This window comes from Zophobas morio, unplaced genomic scaffold (assembly GCF_036711695.1).
Source record: "Zophobas morio isolate AGI-343-1 ecotype UQ-CSIRO unplaced genomic scaffold, CSIRO_AGI_Zmor_V1 ptg000028l, whole genome shotgun sequence".
In the NCBI taxonomy this organism is placed as follows: Eukaryota; Metazoa; Arthropoda; class Insecta; order Coleoptera; family Tenebrionidae; genus Zophobas; species Zophobas morio.
The window spans coordinates 400,548-411,563 of NW_026972133.1; the positions used below are offsets into that span (position 1 = coordinate 400,548).

The following is an 11,016-nucleotide window of genomic DNA, read 5'->3' on the forward strand; positions in this document are numbered from 1 at the left end:
GTTTTTGGGCTCAACGTTTCGCACACTTTCGTAAGTGGCATCTTCAGGAGCAGGGTTAAGAATAAGGCAAAAGAGCACGGTAATTCAGTATGTTAACCATACCAGAGGCGACTCTTTTCTTTTGAGTTCTTCAATTTTTCAACTCATTAAATTTTTTCGCTTTTTAAGTTTCTCGATTTTCCACTTTTTCGATTTTGCAATTTTGTTGTTTTTGGATTTTTAATTCTTGATTTTTCAACTTTTCGAATAAAAAACTGAAAATTTGCAAAATTGTAAAATTTAAAAATCAAAAATGAAAAAACGAAAAAGTATAAAACGAAAATTTAAATAAATTAGAAAATCGGGAATCAAGAACTTGAAAATATGAAAAAAGATTCAAACATCGAAAGATTAAAAATATGGAGACTCAAAAATTAAAAAATTCAAAATGGAAAAAATTATATTTTTAAAAATTGAAACACTGGAAAATTCCGGAATTGAAAAATTAAGATTGAAGATTTGAAATATTGAACAAAAGAAGAATTATGAAATCTAAAGAAACATTAAAAGAACAAAGGAAATGAAAAAACAAAAATTTGTGGTATAAAATCGAGAAAATGGAAATTAAAAAATTGCGAAAATGAAAAATAAAATCAAGAACCTGAAAAATTGAAAAAATCGGAAAATTGTGATATAAAAAAATTGTGAAATCGAAGAAAAAGGAAACACGAAAAATTGTGATATCAAAAATTGGTCCAAGGTAAATAAATACACCTTTTTCAAAAAATTATAAGACTTGATTTCGCGAATTTTTTTTTTATTACATGATTTTTTATGCTTTCTCGATTTTGCAATTTCTCGTTTTTTTTTCTGTTTTGCGAATCAAAAAATGAAAAAATTGCACAATTTTGAAATTGAAAAATCAAAAGTGAAAAAACGAAAAATATAAAATGAAAACTTAAAATATCTAAAAACTGGAAATCAAGAACTTGAAAAAATGAAGAAACAAAAAATTGAAACATCGAAAGATTCAAAATTGAGAAACTCAAAAGTCGAAACAAACGAAACATTGAAAAATTTAAGAACTGGAAAATCCAGGAATTGAAAAATTATGATTGACGATTTGAGAAATTGAATAATGGAAAAATCATAAAATCTAAAGCGACATCGAAAAAATCGCGAAAATGAAAAATAAAAATCAAGAAAAGAGTTTCGCCTCTGGTATGGTTAACATACTGAATTACCGTGCCCTTTTGCCTTATTCTTAACCCTGCTCCTGAAGATGCCACTTACGAAAGTCTGCGAAACGTTGAGCCCAAAAAGTCAATTTACACGGTTCCAACCCGGAAAACGATCATGTTCTTGCTAGGAACCGTGACCCTAGTGAGTGTGGTGGTACCGATCACCTCCTTCATCCTCTTGTTTTTTGTCCCAGAAAGCCCCTATTGGTTGATAATCAAAAAACGGCACGACGACACCCGAAAATGTATCGCGTGGTTGCGAGGATGAACCACCGTCGAAGAAATAGAGCCCGAGTACAATGAGCTATCCAAACAAATTGGTGCCAGTGTAAAGAAAAACCCACTTTCCTCGAAAAACTCAAAATGGGCCAGTTCAGCGGTACCACCCATCTACAAATCTATGCCGTCAAAATTTTCGCTTCGCTGAGGTATCCCATAGACGAGTACTACACCACGGTGGCGATAGGAGTAGCCGAAGTAGTTGGGTGCATCCTGAGTACTTGCTTTGTGCACTACACCGGTAAACGAGTCATGAATTTCTTTTCGTTGATTAGTTGTGGGCTTTGTTTTTTAACAGCGGGTATTTACGCTTACGTCAACAATATTAATTACTTGGAACTTTTGGGAGCGCTGTCCGCTAATGAGAGTGAGGACACCAGTTGGGTGCCTACGGTGGTTCTTCTTAAACTTTTCCCATGAATGCTTATAGGGGAGGTTTACTCCAACGAAACCCGGGCTTCACGTTCGGGTTTCTGGGGCGCCGTGAGCTACATCTTTGGTTTCATCTCCATCAAAATCTTCCTCACTTTAGTCGATAATATCACCCTACCTGGAACCTTTTGGTTCTACACTGGTGTCTATTTCATCGGTACGTTCTCTATTACCTCACGAATACTAATTGAATTTTTATTAGGAACAGTTCTTAGCTGGAGAACCGTAGCTGTAGTTAGTACCGCAGTACCATCTCGTTTCATTTTCCTTTTTTTTTAATCAGTGAATGGAGAATAAAAAAAGCATAACTAAGTTATAACGCAATAAAACCCCGTTATCGTTGACATTATTCAATAATTCTTCTAGATAAAGCAATTTTTTTCCATTCACATTCCTTCGTTCCAGCTCGTGTTTCTAAAACCGTTTTAATCTTTCTGAGTGAAAAGTAAAAAAGTAATCAAATTAAAATAAAACGTTTAAAAACATATTCAGTATCTAGGTAAGTAGTACCACTTAACACCGGTAGTACTTTCTGCAATAGGCTGAATATTCTCACGAAACCTCTAGTGTGGTACCAATAACCCCCACACTCAACCTTCCCCTCTCACCTGCCAGGCCTTACGATTTCGTGCCCGGCGACCCGTTAAAGTCAAGGTCGGACTCAGTACTTCACCACAATTTCTACAACAAAATTGTGACAGTTCTTAAAACCGTTACACAACCGCATCGGTTCTTTACGTAAGATCGGCTCAAGCTTAAGCGTGACGTGACATCAATGTGCGATTTAATAACAATCAAAATAATAACCCGACCAACATCATTAGCACACCTTGATAAAGTGGGAGCAGTGCTAAATCACTAGAATAGAAAGTGGCCATGCACACAGTGCGCCGAAGGTTCACTAGCAGTGTACATTTAAAATAAACATAGTGCGAAGTCTAACAATATTTATATCAACAAATAAAAAAGGAATGTAAACGACCGATTGCTACTATTGTTTTCCAATCAGTATTCGATGTTTCCACTGTGATAAATGATTATTTAGTATTAGTGTTAATCGTTAGGAAAAATCCAAGATAACCAGTGTGGTTGCCAACCCAGATGAAGAAGTCGACCAGATAAAGAGCAGCGCAATGGTCATAAGGTGAGTTGGATTTGTCAACTAGAATTTCGAAATTGTCGGTTTCCGGGCAGTACCGGATACTGCTACAGAAACGCAACAATTTTTTAATTGAAAGTCATTTATAAAAAAATTAAACAATGCCAAGGTTTCGCATTGGTTGTGCATTCTTCCGTTATCGGTGCAATTATTAATACATGTGTCACCTAAAAAAGTTTAAATTCGCTGTAGCGTAAACGAAAATCGTTGCCTTGTAGTAGTAGTGTCAAGGTACCACAGCGGATTTTATCACTGAAGTCATTAGATTTTTTGTTAAACACGGGGTTTTGGTAGCTTCAAGGACCTAAAAGCTGCATCATTTTAAATGAGTACGACAACTGGATAATAACACGTAATGGAATAATGATAGTACCGACAGGTTTATTTTTTGAAGAATATTTACGATTGTCTTAATATAGGAATTAAAAACACATTAAAAAAGACTTCAAAACATCTAAATTGTGGGAACAGCGATAAACCTGCTACATCCGTAAAGTACCAAAGTACGAACCAATAGGATCTCGGTTTCTGGTACTTTACATAATAATAATTAATAAAACCGAACAGTCTGGATTATATAACAACTGCACAGATTATCGATTGTTACGAATTAATGTATAATTTATTCGTACCACTTTTAGCACCGTTTTAGATTTATGTTCCTAATTAGTTGGTTAGTGAAACGGAAAAGTAAGGCGCGATTTAACACACGTCGACTGTTAACCAATTCAACAAACAATAACATTTTTATAAATTTGCTGAAACGGCAACAATTCGGTACTAATTATCACTTTCAGTTCCGTCTGAAATAAGGTGAAGAAATGTAGGTAAGAGTTTTTATGGATGCATTCTTTACAAGATGTGGGTTGTTAAGTGGTACTCAAATGCAGTGTCACAATTAAAGCAGACGACTGGAAAACCCAAAACACTTTAGACTGTTTGACTTGCGGTGACAAAAAAAAAATATTTTAGCACCCGGTTTCTAGAAAATTTCCGAACACACCACAAGTTTTTGTATTTATTGCAGAACACATTGTGTTTCGTAACACAAAGGCGATTTTAATGGTTTTGACCGGCTACGAATCACAAGAATTTTTCTTGCCATTTGTCGATTGTGTTACGTAAATTATGTCGGATTCTGGTGATTTACCATACTGTGAATTTCATCACTCGCTGCTCGGCTCGAACTTTCCAAACACAGCAGATTCCAAACACGTATTTCCCTCGATTTTGAAGACCTATCTGCATTTTTTTTAATGTTAAGAATGAATGTTAATTTGAAAGATCTACATTCCGTAATCAAACAAACAGATTCTGGGTTTTACCTGACTTTAATTTTTGTAAAATTTTTAAACCGAAGTACCAAATTCAAGCTACAATTATACGTTTTACTTAATTGTTGTTTACGACGCACTACAATTAAAAACAATCAAAACTCTATGTGAAACGTGCCAGAACAATGAAAACTGTCTTCCTTCGAGACCTTGACGTTGACAAAGGATTCCACTAACATAGTCGTAAAAATGCAAGGTCACCCTATGGTCTGAACCCATTAAAATAATTACTAATCTCGGTACAGTTTTAATCTTCATATTTATTAACAATTCGTCGACAATACCCATCAACCTTGACTGTTCCAGCGACAAAACTCTATCACCTTTCGCCGCACCATCTGAAAGCAGATCCAGCTTACGCCAGGCTCTCCCCCAAATCCTGGCTGTTTGTGTGAAAAATGTGCTCCTTCTAGGATTCGGGATGACTCTAGGCTTCCCCACAATCCTCATCCCTAGTTTATCTGGCAGCGACCCAACTGAGTCAATTTCGTTAGGACAAGAAGCAATCTCCTGGATAGGTACGACCCTCACCTCACCAACAAAGTCACCACTAATCCTTTCAGGTTCCATCAACCTTATCTGTGTTCCCGTGGGATGCTTACTCTCCGGCGCCGCCACTCAACCCATCGGCCGAAAACGTGCCATGCAGCTCGTCAACATCCCATTCTTAACGGCTTGGTTGCTCTTCTACTTTTCCAACGACGTGTGGCAGATTTTCCTCGCGCTTTGTATAACGGGTGTGACCGGAGGTTTGCTGGAGGCACCCGTAAGTACCCAGGGTCGTAGGCTACTTATCTGTCACTAACCCATCTTCTTCTCACCTCTCTCGTTCTTTTCTTTCCTTGCAGGTGCTCACGTATGTGGCTGAAATAACACAGCCGCATTTGAGAGGAATGCTTTCGTCCACGAGTACCATGGCCGTCATTGTGGGAGTCTTGAGTCAGTTTCTCTTAGGTACTTTCTTGAAGTGGAGGATCGTGGCGTTTTTTAACTGTTTGGTCCCGGTGGTTGCGTTCGTTTTGCTGTTTTTCGTACCGGAGACTCCCGTTTGGTTGATCACCAAAGGCCGGTTTTTAGACGCGCGGAAAAGCATAGCGTGGTTAAGGGGCTGGACGAGTTTGAATGAGATCGAGTTGGAGTTTCAAGAGTTGTGTAAGCAGCTGGGGAAGGCTAGTGATATAGGGATTGAGGATCCGGGGACAGCGAGGGTTCCGAAGTTGTCGAGGAGTGAGCACTTGAGGCTTTTCGTGGCGAAGAGTTTCCTGTGGCCGTACGCACTTGTGGCTTTAGCGTTCTTTCTTAGTCACTTTAATGGAATGCAGACTTTGCAAACGTACGCGATTAAAGTTTTTGCGAGTCTGAAATCACCTATTGATAAGTACTATGCTACGGTGATTCTGGGGATTGTGGAGTTGTTGGGGTCTGTGGCTTGTGTGACTTTGGTACACTTTCTTGGAAAGAGGGTCATCAACTTTATTTCGTTGATTGGTTCGGGACTTTGTTTCCTCGTGGTGGGTACTTACTGTTACCTTGTGGGTGTCCAAAATTTAGACAATACGTTGCAAAAAGACGGCACGTATAACTGGGTACCGACGTTCTTTCTTATCAGTTCGGCGTTTTTGTCGTACGTTGGGATTAGAGTTCTACCGTGGATTTTAACCGGTGAAGTTTATGCAACCGAGACTCGAGCCACAGCTTCTGGGTTATCAGCCGCTATCGGTTACATTTTTAGTTTCTTGGCTAATAAGTTATTTCTTTCCATGATTGCGACATTCACTCTAGCTGGTACTTTTTGGTTCAACACTGCTGTAAACCTTCTCGGTGCCATTTTACTCTACTTTCTGCTACCCGAAACAGAAGGTAAAACTTTGTACGACATCACCGAACACTTCTCAGGTAACACTAAACTGGACAACAAAGTACGACGGACGGGAGTCGACAACAAAGCCTTCGAGCATGACGAAAGTCCACTTTGAAACTCAAACAAGACTGATTTATCGTTTTTTTAATAAAGAATAGTGCCATAGTCTTTCTCTTATTGCACCCTAGCTAGTTGTAACTAACCCCGGGCACGTAGATCTTTACGCACCCAATAACCCACTTTTCTTAATTCCAGACGCTCACTTACGTGGCCGAAATAACCGTCCCTAGTCTTAGAGGGATCTTATCGTCGACAGCCGGTGTAGCCGTAATCTTCGGACTTTTGACCCAATTCTTACTCGGAACCTTTCTCAAATGGAGAACCGTGGCCCTCGTGAGTGCCGTGGTACCGGTCACTTCCTTCATCCTCTTGTTTTTTGTCCCCGAAAGCCCCTATTGGTTGATAATCAAAAACCGGCCCGAGGACGCCCGAAAATGTATCGCGTGGTTGCGAGGATGGACCACCGTCGAAGAAATCGAGCCCGAGTACAATGAGCTATCCAAGCAAATCAGTGCCAGTGTAAAAGAAAAACCCACTTTCGTGGAAAAGCTCAAAATGTTCACTAAAAAGAACTTCTATTGGCCTTTTTCCGTCGTCGCGTTCGCGTTCTTCATGAGCCAGTTCAGCGGTACCACCCCTCTACAAATCTATGCCGTCAAAATTTTCGCTTCGCTGAGGTCTCCCATAGATGAGTACTACGCCACAGTGGCGATGGGAGTAGCCGAAGTGCTCGGGTGCATCCTGAGTACTTGCTGTGTGCACTACACCGGGAAACGAGTCATGAATTTCTTTTCTTTGATTAGTTGCGGGCTTTGTTTCTTAACTGCAGGTGTGTACGCTTACGTCAACAATGTTAATCATTTGGAACTCTTCGGAACGGTGGCAGCTAGTGAGGGTGACGACACTAGCTGGGTTCCTACGGTGGTTCTAGTACTAGCTGCTTTCTGTACTCACACTGGGATTAAACTTCTACCATGGATGCTTATAGGCGAGGTTTACTCCAACCAAACCCGGGCTTCCGGTTCGGGTTTCTCGGGCGCCGTGAGCTACATCTTTGGTTTCATCTCCATCAAAATCTTCCTCACTTTAGTCGATAATATCACCCTACCTGGAACCTTCTGGTTCTACACTGGTATCTGCTTCATCGGTACTATCGTTCTCTATTTCATCCTTCCGGAAACCGAAGGTAAAACTCTGTTCGACATAACCGAACACTTTGCCGGTAACTCGAAGCTCAGTAACAAAGTGACCAGAATCAAAGACATGAAGAAGGGCGAGGTGAACAACGCCTACGTTCCGAATGAAGAGACCCGACTCTAACGCTTTGCTTCCTTTCATGCTTCTCCTTCGCACCTACCTCACCGCATCATTCTAGTATTAATAATCTTTTCCAGACATTGACGTACGTTGCTGAAATAACTCAGCCGAGTCTCAGAGGGATTTTAGCATCGACGAGCACAGTGGCTGTGATCTCAGGAATACTAATTGAATTTTTATTAGGAACATTTCTTAGCTGGAGAACCGTAGCTGTAGTTAGTACCGCAGTACCCATCATCTCCTCTAGTCTCCTCTTCTTAGTACCCGAAAGCCCGCACTGGCTCATCTCCAAAAATCGTTACTTGGACGCGCGACACAGTCTGGCTTGGCTGCGCGGCTGGACCGAACTGAGCGAAATAGAAGGCGAGTTTAAAGAACTCGTCGAACAAATTTCGAAGCGAAAAGAAGACACGACGGCTAACTGGAGACTATATCTGCGACGAAACTTCCTCTGGCCTTACTCTCTCGTTTCGTTGGCGTTTTTCTTAGGCCACTTTTCCGGGATGACGACCCTGCAGACCTACGCTGTCAAAATTTTCTCCACCTTGAAAGCCCCCATTGACAAGTACTACGCGACTATATTTCTAGGAGTAGCTCAAGTTCTGGGGTGTATTTTAAGCGCTTGTCTCATCCACTACGTAGGCAAGCGCGTAATGAACTTCCTGTCTTTGATAGGCTGCGGCTCTTGTTTTTTTCTAGCTGCAATTTATGCGCAGTCCGCCGGGGTTAAACACCTGGAACTTGTAGCAGACGCTCCTGCTAACTCCTACACCAACTCCTGGATCCCCATGACCCTCCTCATAGGGTCCGCTTTCTTCACTCATGCCGGTATTCGAATCCTACCTTGGATGTTAATCGGAGAAGTCTACTCAAACGAAACGAGAGCAACAGGCTCAGGTTTGTCGGGTGGTCTAAGTTATATTTTTGGTTTCATTTCCAACAAAATTTTTATTAAGATAGTTAATTTGATAACTCTGCCTGGAGTTTTTTGGCTGTATAGTGGTTTCGCTTTTGGTGGTGTGGTTATTCTATATTTTGTGTTGCCCGAGACCGAAGGCAAGACTTTGTTTGAGATCACGGAGCATTTCTTAGGGAATGAGCGGTTAGATAACAAAGTCAAGAGAAGTAAGAGTACGAAGGCGGCAACAAGCGGTGAAGTCAATAGGGGCTTCAGAAACGACGACGATGTTGAAAAGGTTGAAAGTAAATTGTAAACGAGAGAGTTGTAGCAAATATATAAATAAATGTTGTTAATTTTGTGGAATTTGTTTTACAACATAGATAAATAATACTACGTAAAATAGAATGCAAACTCGGCTGTAATGCGTGTCCCAGGTTTGTGTCTAGGCTTATGTACCGGCCACATAATAAGAGATAGCACTGATAGCAGTAAAGTATTTTTTTCCAAAAATTACTTGGCGACAACTTCCACAGCCAATTTTAAGAAACAATAAAAAAACTAATGTCATTTATGATTAGTATAAAAGTGTCATTTGTGTGATTATACGTGATAACAAAGCGTAAAATATGAAACTATGCAGTGTTTTGAAATGTCTAAACACTAAAATTATTAAACGCCATCGTTTTCCCAACCCCTACAAATACAACGAGCGTTTTAAAATTTGGTTGGAACGGACAGGGAATCCAAATTTAGGCAAATTAGATCCCACGAAAATATATAAAAATGGATATTTTCTTTGCGATGTACATTTTAAAGAAACGGATTTTGGCCCCAATCAAAAACTTAAAAATACTGCCATTCCTACAGTTCAAATTATGCATGGTAAATATTTGTGTGCAAGTGAATGCCATAGATAATTTTTACAATAATTTCAGATAATATGAACGACCCCGAAAGACACACCCATGATCCCGTAAACCCTATTTCTATACTGGAGTCGCAAAAATTTTGTACTGAAGTATCTCGAAATTCCAGAAAAACCCTAAACGAAACTTTAAACCAAGAATCTTCTCGAATACTAAATTTACATTCAAATTCTAGGAATATTTCGCGTACAGCCCGTAGAAACAAAATTAAGGTAGCTTCGTATCGCCAACGATTGAAATTATACTCCAAATTTGAAGTAAAATTAGAAAGCAAAATTTTAAGTCAGGATGCTATAAATTTTTGTTTATCACAATTAAAAAGACGAAATGTCAAACCAAAGGGTCGCAGGTTTACCACTGAAGATAAATTATTTGCATTAATGTTTTATAAACAGTCTGGGAGATGTTATAGAAAAATGAGACAGATTTTTCCACTGCCTTCACGTCAAACAATTATGTCTATGTTGAACAAAATTCCAGTAGACGTTGGTATAAACAAAATAATTTTCGACAATCTTAAAGAATCTGCTTCAAAATTAAATAACCAAGATAGAATATGTGCATTAATTTTTGATGAAATGTCCATAATGCCCCACATAGAGTATGACAAATATACGGATACATTTTTCGGATTTCAAAATTTTGGATTTGAACAAAATTTACAGATAGCAGATCATGTTCTTGTTTTTTTCATTCGCGGAGTGTTTAAAAAATGGCAACAGCCAATATACTTTGCATTTTCTTTTTCGTCTACAAAATCTTACATATTGACAACTATTATAAAAACTTCTGGTTACAATTTGTGATCAAGGCCAACCAAACCAAGCAGCTATAAATTCTCTGCTAAAGGAGTCGAAACAACGTTATATACATAAAGGGATGGAACCTAAAAGAAGAATTTTATTAGGGGATCAAGAAATTATTCCCTTATATGACACGCCTCATTTAATTAAATGTATTAGGAACAATCTGCTTACTAAAAATTTAGTGTGGAAAACAAGCGAGGAAATTTTGGTTGCAAATTGGAAACATATAATCGATGCGTACTACAGTGATCAAACATGTGGAGAATTACGGGCTCTACAGAAAATTACGGATCTCCACGTAATTCCGGAAAAAATTCAAAAGATGAAGGTGTGCTATGCGACACAAGTTTTGAGTCACTCAATGGCATCGACTATTACGCTATTGGTTAAATCTAGTAAATACAAATTTAAAAATAATTAACAGATTCATTTACAATTTAATTTTACAGCCGAATGCAGTTTAACACACGAGGCAATGGGAACAGCACGAATTATAAAATTTTTTGACAAGCTCTTCGACAGTGTAAATGGCAGTACTTTTCAATCACGGTGCGGAAAACCATTTTCTGGGGGCGTATTTAAATCTTCTGGTCATAAACATTTTTGGAAGGAAGCTATCAAAATTTTGGGTGATAGGTATGTATTTCGTCGATGAGGCCGGAAAAATGGTAGTACCTCCGTGTATAAAAAACTGGATTGCAACGTTAGAAGGTTTTGTGGA

At 39.0% G+C, this 11,016-nt stretch overlaps 1 protein-coding gene across 3 annotated transcripts; it reads left to right on the top strand.

Moving 5' to 3' along the window:
* The first annotated feature begins 2,585 nt into the window (after positions 1-2,585).
* On the top strand, positions 2,586-8,921 carry LOC135136934 (facilitated trehalose transporter Tret1-like). 3 transcript variants are annotated; one of them, XM_064066428.1, is made up of 4 exons: positions 2,586-3,075; positions 4,731-4,942; positions 4,988-5,190; positions 6,541-7,764. In XM_064066428.1, the coding sequence occupies exons 1-4, from the start codon at positions 3,065-3,067 to the stop codon at positions 7,663-7,665; spliced, it is 1,551 nt and encodes a 516-aa protein (XP_063922498.1). In that variant the 5' UTR covers positions 2,586-3,064; the 3' UTR covers positions 7,666-7,764. The 3 variants fall into 3 exon arrangements, with proteins under 3 accessions (XP_063922498.1, XP_063922497.1, XP_063922496.1); XM_064066427.1 differs by lacking the exon at positions 6,541-7,764 and adding an exon at positions 5,273-6,450; XM_064066426.1 differs by having other exon boundaries at positions 2,589-3,075; positions 7,740-8,921.
* The last annotated feature ends 2,095 nt before the right edge of the window (positions 8,922-11,016 follow it).